Raw genomic sequence first — 19,907 nt, 5'->3', positions numbered from 1 at the left:
TTTGAAGGTAGTATCGGTTCGGAAATACCGCCGACGATAGCTCATTCCACAGTTTTGAAGTGCGAGGCAAAAGTTTCTATATGATGGGGATGGAAGAGCTGTTGTGTAGATCAGTAATAGGATAAATAGAATTGCTTGACAGTAATGAACAAAGTCCCAAAAACTTAAACCTCATGACATTTTTGTTAAAATTCTCCAAAGGAACACCTTACTATACTAAATTAACCCATTTGGCGTTTACTCACATCAACTATTGGAGAAAAGTTCTAGTAGTCCCGGTGTGACTCGAAACTAGTAAAGCTTTTCTCGAAATAATTCCGTATATTTTAATTTACTCAGTATGTCTCACGATAGTTACCTTATGAAACTACTAACATTAGAACTTAAGACGGGATATTTACCATGTTTATGAGTTTCCGATATTTCGGTACTATTGCAAGCGCTATGATCACGGATGAACTGACCAGTTCTTCAAAGTCAAAGTTAAAATTATTTATTTCAATTAGACCAGGAAGGCACTTTTGAACGTCAAAGCAAATATAATAATATTAATAACGTCTGTTTGTCGGACAGTCCTCTAGTGAAGCTATTTGCTCGTTCCAAACTGCCGGCATAGACATAAATAAACATGGTAAATATTCCGTCTTAAGTTCTAATGTTAGTGTTAGTGACTATGTCAGTTTAAAAACTTATAAAACTAAGTAATAGCAATAACAATCTATGCAATAACAGTAACAGATTGCGAGAAGTCCTTCAAATCTACACATCGAATGTCAACAAGTTTCTTCTGGCGTGCGCACGCGTTCAATTCTTTAACAGCTTTCTCAAAATCATCAGAATTGTACGTTTTATTACTGTTCGTCGCGAAGACTATTTCGTTCACTTCCTCGTACAGTTTCACTGTTGTTAAATGCTTGAAATGTCGCTTCAGAATGTCCATGATAGATTGTTGGAGGTCCACGTCGCGGCATACCAAGTTCAGGATGAAGTGACCTGTAAGTAAATTGGGAAGGTTTTAGTTGAAGAGTGGGAAGAGGTAAGCCCAGTCAATGTAACTTAATTTAGGCTATTCAGCACTTATTCAGTTAGTCAAAGTCAGGTACAGTATTATCAGAGTTTACAAGAATTTCAGGAAAGCGACAGAATCAAAAAATGAGTTTTTAAATATCTTCTCTTAGTTCTCTCCCTTGAAAAGTAAGATTTCTCTGGTGTTGCGGGAGTCCATGGGCGGCACTGATCGCTCACCATTAGGTGACCCGCCTGCTTGTTTGCCCCCTATTCCATAAAAGAAACGTGGCACAAGTACTCACCATCCTTCGTAAGTATGGTCTTGACATCATCGAGCACCTGGTTGTCGAGGAACTGCTTGGGCGGGCATGACAGACCCACCGTGCGGTCCTTGCTGTCCATGTCGAACATTACTGCTTCGTAGTGGTTGCCTGGAGGGGAAGGATGATAAGAGGTGTAAAGTGAAAGATATCAGAAAACTGTCGTATTCTTTGAAACTCAGGCAAAAAATTAGATATGTAATTATGACTATTATTTACAGTGAAGTGGTAGATAATGGTGTATGTGAAATGAATCTCCTAAAATGAATCTTAAATTAATTACATATTATTATATTATCGGCTTACTCACGTAACTATGAATATGAGCCTCCATCATGGCTTGAAACTAGTCGAGTTCCTCATCAAACAATTATGTGAGTAAGCCGATAACATAATAATAACTCTAGAGAATCATCGAACTATATCATCATAATCATCGAACTATAGACGGTTTCTAATGAAAAACTAAATCAAAATCGGAAATTCAGTAACAACAACATACCTTTCTTAACCTCATCTCTCAGGAAATCCAAACCATCTTTGATTTGGACTTCCAATTTATCATCAGTTTGGAGTTCGAAATGATCTTTAGCGACCTCCAACATGGCTGGATCGAGGTCAACAGCGGTCACCTTGAGGTCATCGTAGCACTTCCTCAGGAACATACATAAGCTGCCGCCTCCAAGACCCAGGACTGCCACGTTGGTTGCAGCAGTCTTGGCCAGTTGTACTCCCACACACATGAACGAATGGTATAGGGATATGTGGCCGAAATCCACCACTAATTTCGTTTTGTTCTTTCTTTTCACTGTAAATAGAAAAATAGTGTTCATAAGTTACAGTTGAATTGCAAAGATATACTTTAAGAGAGTTAAATTGTTCCTAATTTATTTTTGAAAAGATTAACGAAGATGAACCTGTAAGAAATTGCATTGTTTTTCCTACAGGACGTCCTGCGTTAGCGGTCTAAACGCGAAGGCGATGCGGTGCGGCGCGAAATCAACAAACTGCCAAAATCTATTGTCGTGGAATACATCACCAACCACAAGTGGGATGCGGTGAGGCGCGGTGCGGCGCGGCGCGAACGCGATCAATTGGCTTATGTGCCGACACATTTTTGTTTATAATGTCCGAAACAGAAATAAAACGAATCCATTCCCATGCACGTAGGACATAGCCGCCGCGTTACACCGCATCCCGTTGAATTCGCGTATCGACGCACCGTTTCGCGTTCGTTTCTAGATCGCTCACGCAGGACGTCCAGTTACTATTTGACACCTCGGGTCATGCAGTAGCCGCATAATGTATGTTTGTTAGGTTTGATTCGGTGATACCCACTGTGGGAATCCCACAATTATTGTTAATTTGTTTTCACCTTTGTCAGTAATACTTAATAACGTAAAACCTCAAAACCATAAGCAGAGATGAGTGAAATAATTCCTTCATTAAAGTAATATTATCAATGCACTCACCACTTTTCAGCTTAGCCTCAGACTGTACGAGGAACTGGTTATCCAAGAACACCAGCCTGCGATGAGTGGCGCCCTCTACATCAACATCTTCCACCACGAAGTCTCCGGAGAACTCCGAGTGACCTTCGAATATCTTCACTCTTCGGCCTACGTCACTGCCCAGGGATAGGAATGGAATCTGTAATATAAATAAATAAAATGTAACATACTTTACTTGCGCCTTTTATTTTTCTGCGAATGTTTAGGCAGGAGAGATTGTATTGAATGTATTTAACGCCAATATTAGACCAGTTATTTTATGAGTCCCGTGTAATTGTTTACGTTTAGACTTTGTGTTACTAATGAGAATTTTTACATAATGGAAACACAATTAGGCTTTGCCCAACCTGAGGACCGAACTGCTAAGCATTTCTTTGCTCATGAACGCAGACCGAAAACGCATGCACATTTTCACAGTATTAAGGTGATAGCAGTACTCTTAGTACGAGTTAGGTTTACGTTCAAACGAAACGAGAGCGCGAGCAGCGAGAACGTAGAGCGCCTAGCTCTAATTCGCCGCCATGAATGTATGTACCATTCAATCTGAGTACCGAACGCACTCTCGTTTCGTTTTCGTTCAACGTAAAGCAAACTCGTACTAAAGCTACAGCATAATGGCCACAGTATTTTGTTATTTATCAACATTACCATTTGTTAGACACATGTCCAGTAACGGATAGAAGCAAGCTGGTGAAGTACCAACCTGTCCAGTCAATCCGTACGGTATGAGCATCTTCGCGGCGTGCGCAAGTTCCTCCTTGACAGCGTCCAAGGATTCGAACTTGTGTCCTCTGCGGAGTACTGCCACCACCAGCCTGCCGAACCTGGCCGAGTCCTGCAGCTGCCGCCGACCTGCCGGTGTACCGAATAACCACTCCGATTCTCTGGAATAATGGGACAGGAGAATATTTTGACATGGAACGAAGAGAAAGTTGATAGTAATGATTTTATCACGAAAAGAAATACAACGGCGAAGTACCAATACCTCCTAACTCACATTTTTCGAAACTAATCGAAAAATTAACAAATTTATGAAAACCTAAGAAATGAAATGTTGATTTTCAATTTGTTGCAAAATTTGGACTTTGTCAGAGCTGTTAGGTATTGGTACTTCACCGTCGATATGTAGATGTTTCTTCTTCAGTTATGACATGTTTTGTTTTGATACAATTCTAGACCACGTTATTACAGTCAATCGGTGTTCAAAACATTTCAAAGTCAAAGCCTACCAATTTTTGTATAAATAAGGTCTTCATACTGCGCTATTATAAAACTATTTCGCGCTAAAACATCTATAAATACGCCAAATAACATATTTCCCATTACAAAGTTTACCAAAACATGTATATTTCGCGTAAACAATCTGAGTTCATCGTCTCGGCAGCTTATAGTATACTTGTTCATCACGCTACGATCAATAGGAGCAGAGCAGTGAAGGGAAATGTTGGGAAAACCGGAGAACATACTCCATTTTTGAAGCTTCCGTCGCGTGTACGAGCTTTAATGGTTAAATAACAGAATATCATAGTATGACGGAAAATGTTCTCCTTAAAATTGTTTAATAAATATTCCACGACAGCAAATGTCTATCTTTTATGGTTGATAGTAACACGTATAACTCCCGATAGCTTACAGTTCGGAGCTTTCTGATTATATGTGTCTACGCTATTCTTACGGTTATAACACTCAGGATTCCTAATTAAAAAATGTTTACATTATTACCTATTTAATAAAAAAAGAATTTTCTTATCGGTACAGAAACACCGAAGATATACATGAATTACGTTTGTAGGTAAAGGAAAGTATTATTTTAATTATAGGTATAGCTATTATTAATTAAGTAGTTATATTGTAGTATTTATCTATACATATACATAAATTGAATCTTAGGGTCAATTCGTACGTTGAAAATATTGAAAAAATTAATATCAACTTATTAGTTAGGCAGGGGCGCGTGAGAGAACAAACCTCCTCACGCCCCAGCCGTCGCGACAGAACTCCGGGCGTCAGGGATTACGCGTATGTACGATCTCCGGCCACCGTTTTAATTGCGGGCCTGCGGAGGCGAGTAAGGGTAGCTCGAGCCCGAACAGAACCAGTGTGCGAGCGGCGCGTCCACCGACGCGCGCCTCATAGAGTATCAGCACTGCATGGGGCCCGGTACGGCTGATTCCTGATCCGACCTGCGATCTACCTAGCGGGTTTACCGGGGCTCCGATTGAAAAGCATGATAGGAACGGGCGTAAAAAATGGAGAAAGTGAAACATCCAGTTGAAGACCGATATCCATACGAAGACAAACATCCACGCGAAACCGTTCCACGCGAAGACGACATCCACGCGTACGGAGTCGCGGGCGGGAGCGTTTTTTTATAAATAAGGACTTCATACTGCTCTATTTAAATATTTCGCGTAAACATCTAAAAATACTCCAAAAAACATATTTCCCATTACAAAGTTTACCAAAACATGTATATTTCGCGTAAACAATCCTGAGTTCATCGTCTCGCGCCATTCTTGTTGATCAACACGTATCTATTCTTGTATCCGTGCAACAAACATACAAGTGGGTGTGGTCCCGCGCAATAACGAGCTTTCAGAAATAACTGTATATCATAGTATGCTAGAAAATGCATGTAATATATCGTGGAGTTATATTTAGATAGTCATTATGAATGACATTGAATGATAAATGTTCTACGCGCTATTTAGTTCGAGTGACATCTTAAAAGCACGAACATATGGATGAAAGGGGTAATAATTTATCTTTGTTTATCGAAGTAACTGACGAGGTTACAAAAATATGAAAAAAATATTTTAAAAACAGCTATGATAATTTCGCAATGGAGCTCATATTTTAATATCTTTGACTGCGAGATTATGTAGGTACTGGTTTAACCTCTTTTTTAATTATTAACCGATCTTATCATAGTAAAGAATCCAGACTTGAAAGCAAAGTAAAGTTAAGCGTCCACAGGCCCGCATCGTACGCATTGTTGATGATGCGGCTTACGATACGGAACTACGGAACAGTGGTCGCATTGTATAGTTTCTATACAAGACAAACTAAAATCCGTGCGTGCGATTGGGCCTGTGGACGCGTACCTTAGGTATAATTTAACAACTCTACTGCGTATGAATTTTAGCAGCGCATATTATTATATTACAAAGTCCACTCCAGGGATCCAGCATCTATTTCTGCACAACTATGATGTATGTGTGGCCGCTGGCAGAGACGTGATATGTTGATATTTTGTGAGGTAATAGATGACAGGTGTAAAGTGTACGTGGGAATGATTAGTGACATCTTAAAAACACGAATAATTCGGTCACAGATGTAATAATTTATGTTTGTTAAAAACAGAGTTACTGTATTAAGTTTGGAATAACAGATAGTGATAGAAATATGCATTGCCATAAATGAGATTGCGTACATGATTAATTCCAATTACCCCACTTTCCAATTCCCAACCACTCTTAAAGTACCCCTAAAAGGCCGGAAATAGCTCTTGTAACGCCACTGATGTTTTGGGAGTGCATGAGAGGCGGCGAACTTACCATAAGGTAATCGGAACGCTCGTTTACGCAATTTAAAAAAATGATTTCCACGTCATTGATGATATTATGTGACACTTGTATTGTGTGAGGTCTAGGTACTTAATTTAGGAGGCTTAGTTTATCATGATTCCGATTTATCGATGGATATTAGTGAAATTTACTCTACTCTATTGTTATTTTAACAACTAAGTACGATTGGAGTTGTAAGTTTTGCCATTGCAATGCACGGTTGGTGCGTACCTGCGCGATTCAGCACAAGTAAATCCTTGTGTGATTCATAACATTGTTGTTTCGAGTCTGGGTATCAAAATGTGTATGTGAAGTATATGTTTACAAACGCACCCACGATCCAGGAGAAAATTCTCGAGTTTTAGCTAATTATTTATTTGAAATTATTTTTAAATAATACTAGTTTTAGGGAGTTTGTAGAACATTAATGAACTTCAGAAAAAGTTAGGATTGGTAGTAGAACATTCTGGATAACTACTACGGATGTGGTATTTCATCACGCCCGATATTATACACTGGAAAAGTATTAGACAGACGAGTTATACAATTTTCAGTTCACTTAAAGTTGAATTTGAATTGAAAATAAAAAAAGAAGTAACGCGTCGTCGAGAGACAACGTCCGTATTTTTTTCCATGTTAAAAATCGATAAATAATAAATTAACTTACATGAATAATCTTACAATATCTTGAGCTTGAGCACTAAAACTCAATTAAAATAAGTAAACACCAAATTAATAAATGGTACACCAACTTTTGTCTCAATTTAAAATTTCAACTATAGTTTCTTTCAAAACTAAATTCTTCAAAATTTTTCAAATATTATTTTAAAATAATTTGCACAGGAACGTCCGTTCCAGTGGTGTTTTCAACAACTTTTCGCGAACGATGCGTCTGCGCAGCTCTCGATGTATTTACGTTTATATTGTGGTATAAAAGTTTATTACGCATTAACACCTGTTTGGAGCTACGGGTGCTCCTTCTAGAATAATCCTATAATATAAGTTTAACCAACAATACAAAAAAGTAAGTTTAAGATAATAGCATTTCATTACGACATATATTCATAAGATTATGACATACGGCCAAAATTGTATAGAAATATAGCCTGCAGTGAAATATTTGAGTCTAACCTAAAGTTACTCAATCGGTAAAAACTTAAAAAATTATTAGAAGGTAACAGAAAACTAAACGTGAATCTAATACTTAAACTGTGCGTACGCTCAACTCCTGTAAAGCTTATTGCAGAAAATAACAATTGCCCCCAATCTAAAGAATAAGAAGTAAAATTTCGTATTTTTTATTAAAAATATACTCTCGAAAAGACAATTTTTTTTTCAATGAACAGCAGGATCCTGTATCTGAATAAAAGTCGTTGCGTGGGCGCTGTTTGCGTACGTGCTGCTATTTTCGACAGGCCTATACATCGTACCTGTATATCTATACACTGCAATATACCCACCTTGTTTACATACACTACCAAAATACAGATTGTTTACCTAATCGATCTATTTATTAACTAATCTTACTTTTTTTTATGTCTTGTTTGTAGAGTGACGCAAGTTCGCAGGCGGCATGTTCGACTTTTGGTCGGGCCATAAAATATATGTTTCGGTGTTCCGATATATCGAAATAAAATAAAAAAGAGTAAAATTTGTACACTCACTTTTTACCAGTTGCGTAATGCACGAAATAAGCGAGTCTAGTCTATAGCCGTTCATTGGTTCCAAGGTGATTAGAATGAGAGACTTCGGAAATCGAAAAACGCATTTTTTTCCGAAACAGATATCGGAAAGTCATACATACGCTTGACAGTCATACAATCAACTGATTTTTTTTATGGTATTAGCTGATACACGAGCAGACGGATCACCTGATGGTAAGCAATCGGTGCCGCCCATGGACACCATACCATACCGTTACGTTACGTTACCATACCATAAGCCTTGCAAGTGTTTTTGGCCTTTTGTGAGTTACAATTTAAGGGTTGTTGGGGAATCGGGTATAAGGAAGATTGGGAATTGGACCTCCAGTAACCTCACTCACACAACGAAACACAAAGCAAGTTGCGTTGTTTCACTTCAGTTTTCTGAGACTACAGTCGGGCCAGCCCATTTGTGTTAAAGCATGGCTCTCCCACACTTTAAATTGAACAATGAGGCAGTATGTTATGAACAACATAATCTTCTGACTATGTGATGACAAAGTGCACAATGTTGTACACTTGTAATCTACATAATATGATCAAGCTGACTAGAATTGTTCTTTCTACATAAGTGTGAGGTAATGAATTCTTACCTTCCCTGTGGCACAATGAAGACAGCATACTTGTTGATGGCCTGTGTCTTCTTCTGGTCTACCACATACAGGGTGTACCTTGGCGTATCTTCTCCTGGCTGCATCAGATCCAGGGAAACCTATGGAAAAAACAAATTGGTAGTGTAACTATATTTTATAATTTATAAGAATGCAAGAGATCTGATTTTCTGTAGTTTTCCCCTCATTTTTTTTTCAATGTTGCTGCATATTAGATTTTTTCCTGTATCATGGATGCATTTACAAACATATAATTTCACATGCACTGATCTAATTCAAAGTCAAAGCATTTATTTTGACTAATTCTAAATTAGGCACTATTGAAACTTCAAATGGAGTCATTATAGCAAATCAGCTAAAGGAATCTATTTATTCTCAATACATACCTCATTGTCCTCATCTAAGCTAGTCTTGGCAAGTCCATTAGTAACAAAAGCTGTGTCTTGTGCAGTCTTTACATATGTCTTCAACTCCTCAGGAGTCTGTAGTCTTTGCATTTTGTCACCAGCCATACATACTTCTAATATCTGAAATAAAAGAGACAATTAGTTAATGAACTGTAGTTGGAACTGCTGAAGATATTTAACTACTACTCAGTATTTTGTCCTTAGCACTTTTTTCTGGTCTTTTTCAAACTATGTCATTGGTACTGGGTCTTAATGAGTGAATAGTAACGGTAATATAAACTGCTGAAGACAGTTATTAACTAACTCAATATTTTATCTTTTAATCCTTTATTTGGTTATTTTCCAACTGGAACTGGATTACAATTAGTACTGAGTTTAATAGGAATAGATTTACATTGAGGAGTTTTATTTAACTTAGAATATTAGAAATTAATTAAACATAGTTACTGTTAACTTACCAATTGTGGCATAGCCTTAAACTTAGTAGCAATAACAACAAACACAGGTAATGTAGGTCCATCATTATTCTCTGCATTCCTCTCCTCAGCTTCATGACATCTCACAACTCTAAACATCCAGGATTTGTCACAAAAACTGTCCAATAATTTGCTAAGGATATGGCTCTGAAGCAAAGATATACACACAAACCGACCTCCAAGCTTCAATACTCTTTTGATTTCAGAAAAATATTTGTCTATGGTTTGTTTTGTTTCTTCTGTGTCGTCCGGCATGAGAGCGTCTAGGGTACCTTTATCTAATACGACGTTAAATTCCTCATTAGAAAAGGTTGTGTTCAAAGCATCCATACAGAGGAACTTCATATTTGTTCTGTGGGAGTTTATTGAGTTCATTTGCTTGATTACCACTTCTGAGACGTCAATGTTCGTTATGTTTTGATAGCCGACATCGTACAAGTCGGCGCTGAGGCTCGAGTTACCACAACCTGTTATTAGAATGGAATCCTTCTGTTTTATATACTTATGGAGCTGTCCACATAACTCTAGGTATTCACCGTACCTGAAAAATTATTAGTAAATTGTTTATATTCTGTTTTATTGTGTAAAAACAAAATGTTTTTGGTAATAAATTATGATTTTAACCTACCACTCAAACGCTTTATTTCCACGTTTTTTGAAGAATTTGTTCCAGTAGTCTTTGTCGCTAAACTCTTTGTGGCTTTTTGGTAATAGATTCATTTTGTTTTAATATTATTTTATAGAAAATTCAAAAGAAATCATATAATGCACATGGATCTATTGCGATTGTTTTTCTGTCAGCTGTCAAGTGTCAAAGTGGCAACTTCATTTGACATCATAAACAAAGGAGGTAAGTTCAGAAACTACTAACTTGATTTGACTTCAATTTTTATTCTAAATATTTAAAAAAAACGATAGGTGGTTTGTGTAAAATAATTTTACTTTCAAATTACGTATAAAAATACTTTTTCCACTTTTTTATTATATAATTTCATGAAGTTCAAATAGATGTCATTTGAATGACATGATTCTGACATTTTCCAAACTCTATCGTGTGTCTATGGTTTATAGTAAATTTTGTAGAGCAATCGAGAGTGTTTGTGAAATTCGTTGTCCTATTATTTTCATTAGTTTTCGTTAATATTTAGTCAATGTTACGTATTGTAGTGAAAAAATAAATAAAACAAGATGTATTTTCTATGAGTGAAATGGCTTTTCGGGACTTTATGGAGTTGAAGTCTTGGCTGCAATATTTTGATCACTGAACGTGAAGGACTCAAAAGGATCACCATGGAAAATAAACAAATGCAGGACAAGTGGAAAGCTTTGGCTACCATCAAATCTTTTGATTTAGGTGAGTATTTAATTATGATCCTCAAAATGTAGACCACAGGAGTGTTTTCCTGAAAAAACGCAAAATATTTAGCCTTGAAAGTGATCGTACGTAAAACACGTAAATATTTGTAATCAATCATGTGCGTCTTATATTTTTATCGATACGACGTCTAAACTAGGTACATATACGACAAATATAACCTTCTCATTTTCCTGTTATACCACGAATCTATTATTACTCCTACATCTTCACCTAGACGTATGATGAAATCTATTAGCTAATAATGTCATTATTATGAACTAAATATTCTATATATGTACACACTAAAGAAACTAAAGGGTCAATAACCTTTATAACCTGTTTTGTATGCACATGGTGCAACATGCATGTGCAGGCATTGAAGACAAATTCTTTTTTTTATTCTGTAGTGTTTGTTGGTATTGAATTGAAACATATAGGACCAAAATGTTTCTGGCCATCAATATTATTAGCCCTGTGGTCCTGACTGAGAATTATTACTTTTTTACTTATTTCAAATTAAGAATGTATTCTCAATAATTAGGGTTGCTGTTAAGTTTTGTTTTCACATAGTCACAAAGAATATTTTTTTCTTTTCTTTAATGGCAACCAAATCTTCAAAATTATCAACTATACTGCCAAAGTATCATTTGAATCTATATTGATCACGAGGTATACCTACGAGGCATGAAATATACCTACCTAGTTATTACATTAAACATTTGCAGTATGCTAGCTGACCTTATAGAACATGTCTTTGCAAGATCAGATTCTCACTGATAATATTATAACATCAATACATGTGTTATCACATACTCGAGGTACTTAGATCAGTGAAAAAACTAGAGATATACACTCCAAAGCCACTACTTGACCACATGGGTAGTAAAGGCAACCTGCAATCTGAGCAACTATTTGTGTTATCCACAAATTGTTATTTTGGGTTTGGGTGTCATTTGAATGTTTGTAAACGCACCTACTACACAGGTAGGGACAGGTACAACTGTCCCTAAATATAATAAAAAGGTAGGAGTGTGATTGCAGGCAGAGAATTGATGACATGTAGTTATTTGGTATGGTCTTTAGTACCTTTCTTCACACTCTGGTTACCTAAACACCTGTGCCAAGTCTCTAACCATATTAAAATAAAAATAAATCATTCTGTAAAGAAATGTACACTCTCCAAAGTCCCAATAACATCCCATCTAAGTACTAACTTTAAAGACAGAAGAGTTGTAGATTGAAGAAAAAACTGTAAAGAAAAACATATTGTTGACATAACATAGGTATAACATACAAAAATACTGATTGTTGATAATATAAATGTGTTATCAGATAAAGAAGCTGATGTAAATCGGAAGCAGCCAGTGGAAATTGTATTGCTCATTGCTCATAACAAATTATTGATAAAAGTAAATAACCTGCTATCTATCTATCACATCACGTTGCAGTATTAATATGTATGTATTTGTATTTGGGACAAAGATATATTATTGTTGTCACATAAAAATAATTTGGTACCTATATTAACCTTTGTTTCTTTGATAAATAGGTATCACACTTAATATTATGAATGTGAAAGTGAATCACACTGTAGCTATTGAATGGAATTTGCTGAAAGGAGAATGCTCAAAAAAAAAACCCAGGCTCAGCGCAAACTATACGTATCTCAGTTTATCAGTATAAATGAGTAATGAAATGCTATATAGGTACCATCGTCGAAAACGATGGCTAAATGTTGGAAATTGATATTAATTTTTTAGCATGGATTATTTTTTATCATTGTTTTGATTTATGAAACTTAGTAATATCTCTCTATTTTAATGAGTTAATACGCTTCGTATACGCCGTGAGCATCAATTACAGATCACCTCCTCATCAATACAGCGTGATATAAGACGTTTTATATAGTAGAGGTAGTGGGAGACATGCAATTGGCAAATATTATTGTTCATGCATACATGGGAAAAGGACGCTCGGTTGTTGTGCCCATGTGATGTCCATCATATACTACCTTGGGTGGGCAAGGCACCAAGATGGTTTTGCAAATCCCTTTCACTACAAAATGTAATATTTGATGTAGAAAATGATTGAACTTTGAATAATCTAATACATGATGTTTTGATAATGTATACATTTGTTTTAATACTTTCTACTCGTAATATCCTTTAAATATCATCATCATACCAGCCGAAAGACGTCCACTGCTGATCGATTTAAATATAGTCCCTGACAAAAGCAAATAGCAATTTCCTACATTTAGCCATCGTTTTCGACGATGGTAACTATACGGGATTACTCATTTATACTGATAAACTGAGATACAAATCGTTTGCGCCGGGCCTGGGTATTTTCCCCATACTTCGTTGAGCATTCTCCTTTGTTAAATTGTTAAATTAGTATCATTCACAAACCTTTTCAATATAACTATTACAAAAACTGTAATTTAATTTAATTCTTGTTTGTACATACATATTTAGCATTTGTATTGATCTTTGTCTCATCTTGTTACAATGAAGAAACTGGGTCACCTAAATACGTGAACTGAAAGCCAAAGCACAGGCCAAAGGTTTTAACGTACCTACCTATTTGCAAATTATGCATTTACTTAATTAACTTTTTTATCGTGTACATAGAAATGTCAATGACCTTGATCGCTCACCATCAGGTGATCAGTCTGCTTGTTTGCCTCAATCCCATAAAAACAATATCCAACACTAAATTTTTCCTCAATGTTGTAAATTTGGAACTCTTAAATCTCTTTTAAATGAAACACGTGGCTGCACATGTCGACAGCCTCTACCACGTGTTTAGATGCACAAAGAATATTCGATATCTTAATGAATCATTTAGTTTTTATCACAAGAGTTGATAATTTATGTAGGTGGGAATCTAGCGAACTTGGATGTTCAGTAGTAGACTATATTGACTCATGATTAGACAAAGAAAAAAAATGGACCGTTCATCGAACACATTCGGATAAATTGTCACGCTATTTCTCTACCGAAAAGTAAGCCAATACAGGTATTTCTTTTCGACCATTATGTAACACTAACACTATGTAACACTGCACTATAATAAGTTATTAAGGCCTTAAGTCAAAGTCAAAGGATTTAATTCAATTAATCCTAAATTACGCACTTTTGACTGACGGACAATCCAAATTGTCCGTCAGTCTGTCTGTCAGTGAAACTAGGTGCTCGTTCCAAAGTGTAGCTTCAAATGGAGAATAACGAGCAAAAAACTCCACCACAGACGTCCGCTAGTTGTTAGGTCTTTCATCATAAATCGGGAGACCTAATTCTCTGTAGTCGCGGTTGCGGCTACGTGACCAACGGAATATTAAAAGCATAAACATGATAATATTAGCTCATTCAGCCCTGTTCCAAATAATTGGCAATATGCCTATTAGTTAGAAGGATATCCGCGTTAAAACGTGTTTCGTATTGTTTTCGCTATTTTTGATGAAAATTGAAATCTTTTGGCCTTTTTCCAAATAGGTTAATTAGTTTCACTAATGTTCGTTGTGTTAAACAAAAGTTTCGCTTTTCTATGATATGAAAAACGCAATCTTATTGCCTCACGTAAAAATAACTAGTGAAGATTTTGATTTTTTGGGGTAACTCTACCACTTAAAATTACGTGTACAAGCCTCAGTCTACAGTAAACAAACATTGTACCATTAATATTTACAAGTAATACCATTTTTTATCTTCCTGCGGTTAACGCTCCATGCCACCGTGTCAACTTCCCATCACTATAAAACACATTGGTTGGATGCGGTTTGAGAACGTTCCAGAAAAGTTCCAGATTGTTCTTTCAAACAAAAACAAATCTTATTTATACCCACTTCAAGCTCATTCTTCTTTACCTGAAGAGCCTTTTTACTTGGGACAAAAGTACGTAATTTGATACTCTATGTTTTAGAGAATAGGGACGATATTCAATTGTTTCTGGAAAGATGCACTGTGTTTACTAGGTAGAACGCAATTTATTTTACAGCCCGCATACAAAGGAGTCCTTGGCCTTGAGCCCCTTTTTACTGGAAACTTTTGAATAATGCAAAATAGACCTTTTTGGTGATACAAAAAAGGAACATTTTACAATGAAAATATACCCGTGTATGCGCATTTTTGAGTGTTTGCTATTATCTTAACCGTTAGTCGGATCTCTGATAAATATTAATTTGTGGGTTTGTTTTCTTTACTTACCTCACTCAAAATTAAATTAAAGGTAGGTATAACAATTTTATTCGGGTTTTATTACCGACGATTAAAAATTTGTGAAAATAAACGAATCTTGGATAGAAATTATTTAGCTCAAAGCAATTTTAAGGCATTATAAAAAGTGATCCGAAGCTGCGGACTTGATCCAGAGTTGCGGGCTACCTAGCGGGTTTACCGGGTCACGGTTCGAAAAGCAGGAGTAGGAACGAAGTGGTTTTTAGTCAGTAACACTCCGCTACTTCCTCTTGCCTCGCCCAAGGCGGGAGAAGACATTGGATGATTTTCCCCACTTAAAAAAGGCAAAATAAGAAGATATAGTACAAAACGTCAAAGTGCTCTCATTATAACATTATTCAGTCATTGGTTTATACCTACCCACTAAATGTTAACCTTGTTTAATCGATACAAAATAAATGTTTCATGAGTCCTTCGAACGGGACAAGATCCCGCATCGATTGTTACCGTTATTTATTCACGATTCGTAAACAATGAATATATTATGCAGTCGATATCCAGTTACTTATGATGCGACAGTGCCACAAAACTTTTGGTACGGTAGTGTTTTAATAGATATGACCAAGGGTGCTTTTCCACCAGTGATGTGCTATGTAGCTATGCTACGAAGATGTTGAGCTATAAAACTATGTGACTATTTCCACCGATACTAAGCTGTGCGAGGAAGATGCGTAGCTCGAGTTTGCGATGGATTGATAGTAGGGAAGCCATCCATAGCACACATCTTTCTATAGTTATATAAAAACACAGCTTAGCACTTGTACTTATTATTCTGTGGCTTAGCTGACTCCGTTTCCACCAGTGCTAAGCTATATGCCCCAAGTAATATTATTGGTCGAAGCGTACGTAGCATAATATACATCTCTGGTAGAAAAGCAGCCTTAGCCATAGCTCTATTATTTTCTTTTTTCAAATTAATACTAGTAAAATAGCTTGCTATTTTGGAGCATTTATAACAAGAATACGCCAAATAGTTACTCGTATTTAATCCTATTAGGGCCATTTCATATCCAATTACGGAATCTAAGTCATGGGCATATGTGGTAAACAAGCCCGTTACTTATAGCTGATCTTTTGCTGATTTACTTTCAATATTATCAGATATATTTTGTTCTGTTTGTAAGTTCCATATACCATAGTATTCATACTACTCTGCTTGTACTTTCTTTGATTAAAGAAGCCATTTGTTGAATGTACGCACACATTCGGTATTGATGTCTTCTCTGACTTCTCTCGCCTCGCCCAAGGCGGGAGATGTCATTGGATGATTTTGTCCCTTAAAACAGGAAGATTCTCTACAAGTCTACACACTGTGTAGACTTGTAGAGACAATCCACCAGTCAACAATTTCCTACTTACTAACTAACTAAACTATTTCGGTTTTATTTAAGAGCAACTGCAAAACACGAAAGATTTGTATTCAGTTAAATATAGTTAACTTAATTAAATCGTATAAAGGCACAGTGTAAAGGTGATTGTTTGAGAAAAACTCATGATTCCCATTTCTGCATTCAAGTGGAAGCCACAATTCGTCACAGCCTTCAATTAAACGATAAAACTGTCGCCTTGTGACGTCACCACTGTGATAACGTAGATTTACATGATAATAAAGAAACATACCTCCCGAATCATTGAATGATTTACAACCATTTAATACACTCTTGGCTTCATAATGATGAAGCTTGGTTCTTTGTCTGGAAATAGTGGGTTTTATTTTTCAACATGTCACAAATACCCTGATGGTTACATAGGTACTTAACTGTTTAATAGTGGCTTTATTCATCCTCATGATTACGGTTCGAAGCACTTAGAAAGAAAAGTCGTCTTTGAATTACGTTTAAATACAATTTCGTTATAGCTCTCTTTAACATACCTTGATTACCTTATCATTCCTGATAGATCCTTGCTGATGTTACGATGTCTAATTGCTTGTTTTTCTCAATTTCAGGCATAACTCAAAACAGTAGTCACCAGCCAGTATTCCATCAGAGCTTGGAGCAGATCGAAGTAATCAACTCTGCGGCGACCACCCCCATCAGTCTTCTTGTCCAATCCCTCGTCAAACAACTATGTTCACTCCTCGAAAAAGACAACATCAGAGCCAACCAACTGTACAATACAATATGCGAAAAATTACACAGTATGAACCTCATTGATGACTCCTATGCCATGGGAGAGTTTGAAGCAATGAGGAGCCAATACCAACGTGCCTTATACCAACTGGTCGCTGTCGCCAGCGGCTCCGAAATCCCTATCACTCTCCCAGCAACCTGGCCCATAGTCCAACCATCAGGCCTCGAGTGGTCCAGATACCATCGCGAATTCGAAGAGCTGTTCTTCATTGCTGGTGGTGGCTTCGGAAGCGTTTTCAAAGCGAAGCATAGACTGGATGGAGTTGAATATGCTGTCAAAAAAGTCTACATAAAATCATCAGATGTTGATTCCATTATGACACATTTGGCAGAAGTAAAAACTATCGCCAGTCTCAATCACCCCAACATAGTGAACTACAAAGCGGCTTGGCTGGAACCAATGATAGAATCGACTGTGAAGAAGAAGCGAAAATTCAAAATGGATACAGACAGCGAAGATTATAGTATTAACTCAAACTTGATATCATCTGCTCATCCAAACATAATAACGTCTTTCAAAACGCACAACTCTAAAGAGCTGGTTAACCACGAAAGTCTGTCGGATTTTGTAATTTCATTCCAAAACTCGAACAGCTATACAAGTTCTAAGGAAGATTTGGAAGACTCTGAGTTCATATCTGACGAAGAAACCCCATCGCCGCAAGATGACAATGCTGTATGCAACTTATTCTCGAGCAAAGAGTTCGAGAACTGTTCTCGAGTGAACCTAAAATGGGCGACTCTGTACATTCAGATGACATTCTGCCAACAGACGCTCAAACAGTGGTTAGATGATAGAAACCAGCACATGACTGCCAGCAGGAAAGGGTCTGAAGACATAACTCTGCATCACTGCGACTCATCGGAGTCTGCATGCCTTGAATCTCCAGATATGACTTATCCAGTGGCCTGGACGCATATTGATGTTCTGATAGACATGTTCACGCAGTTGGTGAAGGGTTTGCACTACATACATTCTAGAGGGATCATCCACCATGATATAAAGCCTAGCAATGTGTTTGTGGCTCAGAGTGAGGGTGGTGTGACTGTCCAGTTAGGTGACTTTGGACTGGCGTGTCCTCTGCAGCAATCTCACAGCGGTTTGGCGCTGGGAACTCATTTGTATGCTGCACCGGAGCAGTTGGACGGGCAGTGTAATCCTAAGGTGAGGACTAGTGTTTTTCTTTTCATTAATATTTTTAAGTCTTTACCTGTAAAGAAAATTTCTTTTTAGTACAAGGGGAAGATAAACACTAAGTAAAATATCAGACTTCAAGCTATTACTGAAAATCTTGGAATCTAATTAAATAATACTTGATAATAATAATTAACTTTCTCATTACAGAGCGACATGTACAGCCTGGGCATCATTCTCCTGGAGATGGTGGAGCCCTTCAGCACGGACATGGAGCGCGTGAAGACCATCACAGACCTTCGGAAAGGTCAGATACCAGCTCATTTGACCGCCAACTATCCCAAGATAGCACATATTATAGGCAAACTGGTCCAAAGAAGACCGGCAAAAAGACTTGATACTAGCCAACTATTGGAAGAACTGAAGAATTTAGCTGAAAATAAGGATGATACTATTAAAAATTTAAGAGAAGAATTAGCGGCGAAAGACGATGAGATTGCCCAGCTGAAACTAATGCTGGCCAAGTTCAATTATAAGTCTTGAAGGCCATGTGGGTACCATTGTTCATAAATCTCATTTTAAATTGTGGAAAAAATTGTCAAAAGTATAAAGTTACAAAAAAATTGCAAAATGTAATTAAATCTACATTTAAAAAGTGATCTGATTAATTTAGTATTTCAATTAAATACTTCGTGTTTGAATATAATTTAGGAAACTCACAAATATTCACTGCCTTAGAAGAATACAGGTAGAGGAATGAGGGTGTTTACTGTTTGCGCCACCAGAGGCGCTAGTTTAGCTAATGGTCTTTTGCATAATAGAATATTTGCTACTATCAAGGCATTATTCAATCAATATGTTGTTATAATACTAACTAATAGTAGGTACCTTATGATATAGGATCACTAGCGCGTCTCCTGAGCGCAAATTCGAATTTTGAAAACTACTAATGTCACACTTATCGATTTACTTTTGATTTGCATATACTAGTATTTTTAATCATGTTAAAATAACCATTAGTAAATAGCCCAGGCCATTGATGGATACTTTCGCAGTACTTTATTACAAATACTTTTTGCCCAGTGTTCTTTTATCTTTGATTTTTGGAAAATTTGAGATTTTGGATAGTGGTTAAGTATGCATGCGTATTGGATATGTAACGGGATGTATTCGAGTTGTAAAAGTGTACTTAAAATCAGTGATTTTGGTGTGTGTGTGTTCTATTTAAATATTAATTATAGTATTACGGATTGACAATATTTTTGTTTTATTTTGTTCCTCAATGGTAACACGGAATTCTATAGGGTCAAAATTAAACTATGATAAGAGAAATCTAGGTGTGGTGTACCTAAGTCTGGTAAAAGAATTGATTAAAGTGTTCGGGGAACGACAGATAATAATCATTATGTTGATATAGCCACATATTTCTGACCCAGAGCTGCG

The 19,907-nt window shown here is 36.7% G+C and overlaps 2 protein-coding genes across 2 annotated transcripts; one reads left to right on the top strand and one right to left on the bottom strand.

The window, feature by feature from the left end:
• Nucleotides 1-403: 403 nt before the first annotated feature.
• LOC118273540 (eEF1A lysine and N-terminal methyltransferase homolog) lies at nucleotides 404-10,404 on the bottom strand. Its single transcript, XM_035590566.2, has 9 exons — nucleotides 10,231-10,404; nucleotides 9,585-10,143; nucleotides 9,106-9,246; nucleotides 8,702-8,820; nucleotides 3,543-3,723; nucleotides 2,801-2,978; nucleotides 1,831-2,136; nucleotides 1,311-1,439; nucleotides 404-993 (listed from the first exon to the last, which is right to left on the bottom strand). Exons 1-9 carry the CDS (start codon nucleotides 10,320-10,322, stop codon nucleotides 719-721), a joined length of 1,980 nt encoding a protein of 659 aa, XP_035446459.2. The 5' UTR covers nucleotides 10,323-10,404; the 3' UTR covers nucleotides 404-718.
• Nucleotides 10,405-10,662: 258 nt separating this feature from the next.
• On the top strand, nucleotides 10,663-19,721 carry LOC118273244 (eukaryotic translation initiation factor 2-alpha kinase 1). Its single transcript, XM_035590111.2, has 3 exons — nucleotides 10,663-10,956; nucleotides 17,146-18,494; nucleotides 18,675-19,721. The coding sequence occupies exons 1-3, from the start codon at nucleotides 10,893-10,895 to the stop codon at nucleotides 19,005-19,007; spliced, it is 1,746 nt and encodes a 581-aa protein (XP_035446004.1). The 5' UTR covers nucleotides 10,663-10,892; the 3' UTR covers nucleotides 19,008-19,721.
• Nucleotides 19,722-19,907: the final 186 nt, after the last annotated feature.

The sequence above is a fragment of the Spodoptera frugiperda genome, chromosome 1 (assembly GCF_023101765.2).
Source record: "Spodoptera frugiperda isolate SF20-4 chromosome 1, AGI-APGP_CSIRO_Sfru_2.0, whole genome shotgun sequence".
Lineage (NCBI taxonomy): Eukaryota > Metazoa > Arthropoda > Insecta > Lepidoptera > Noctuidae > Spodoptera > Spodoptera frugiperda.
This window is presented reverse-complemented; position numbering and strand designations above follow the sequence as displayed.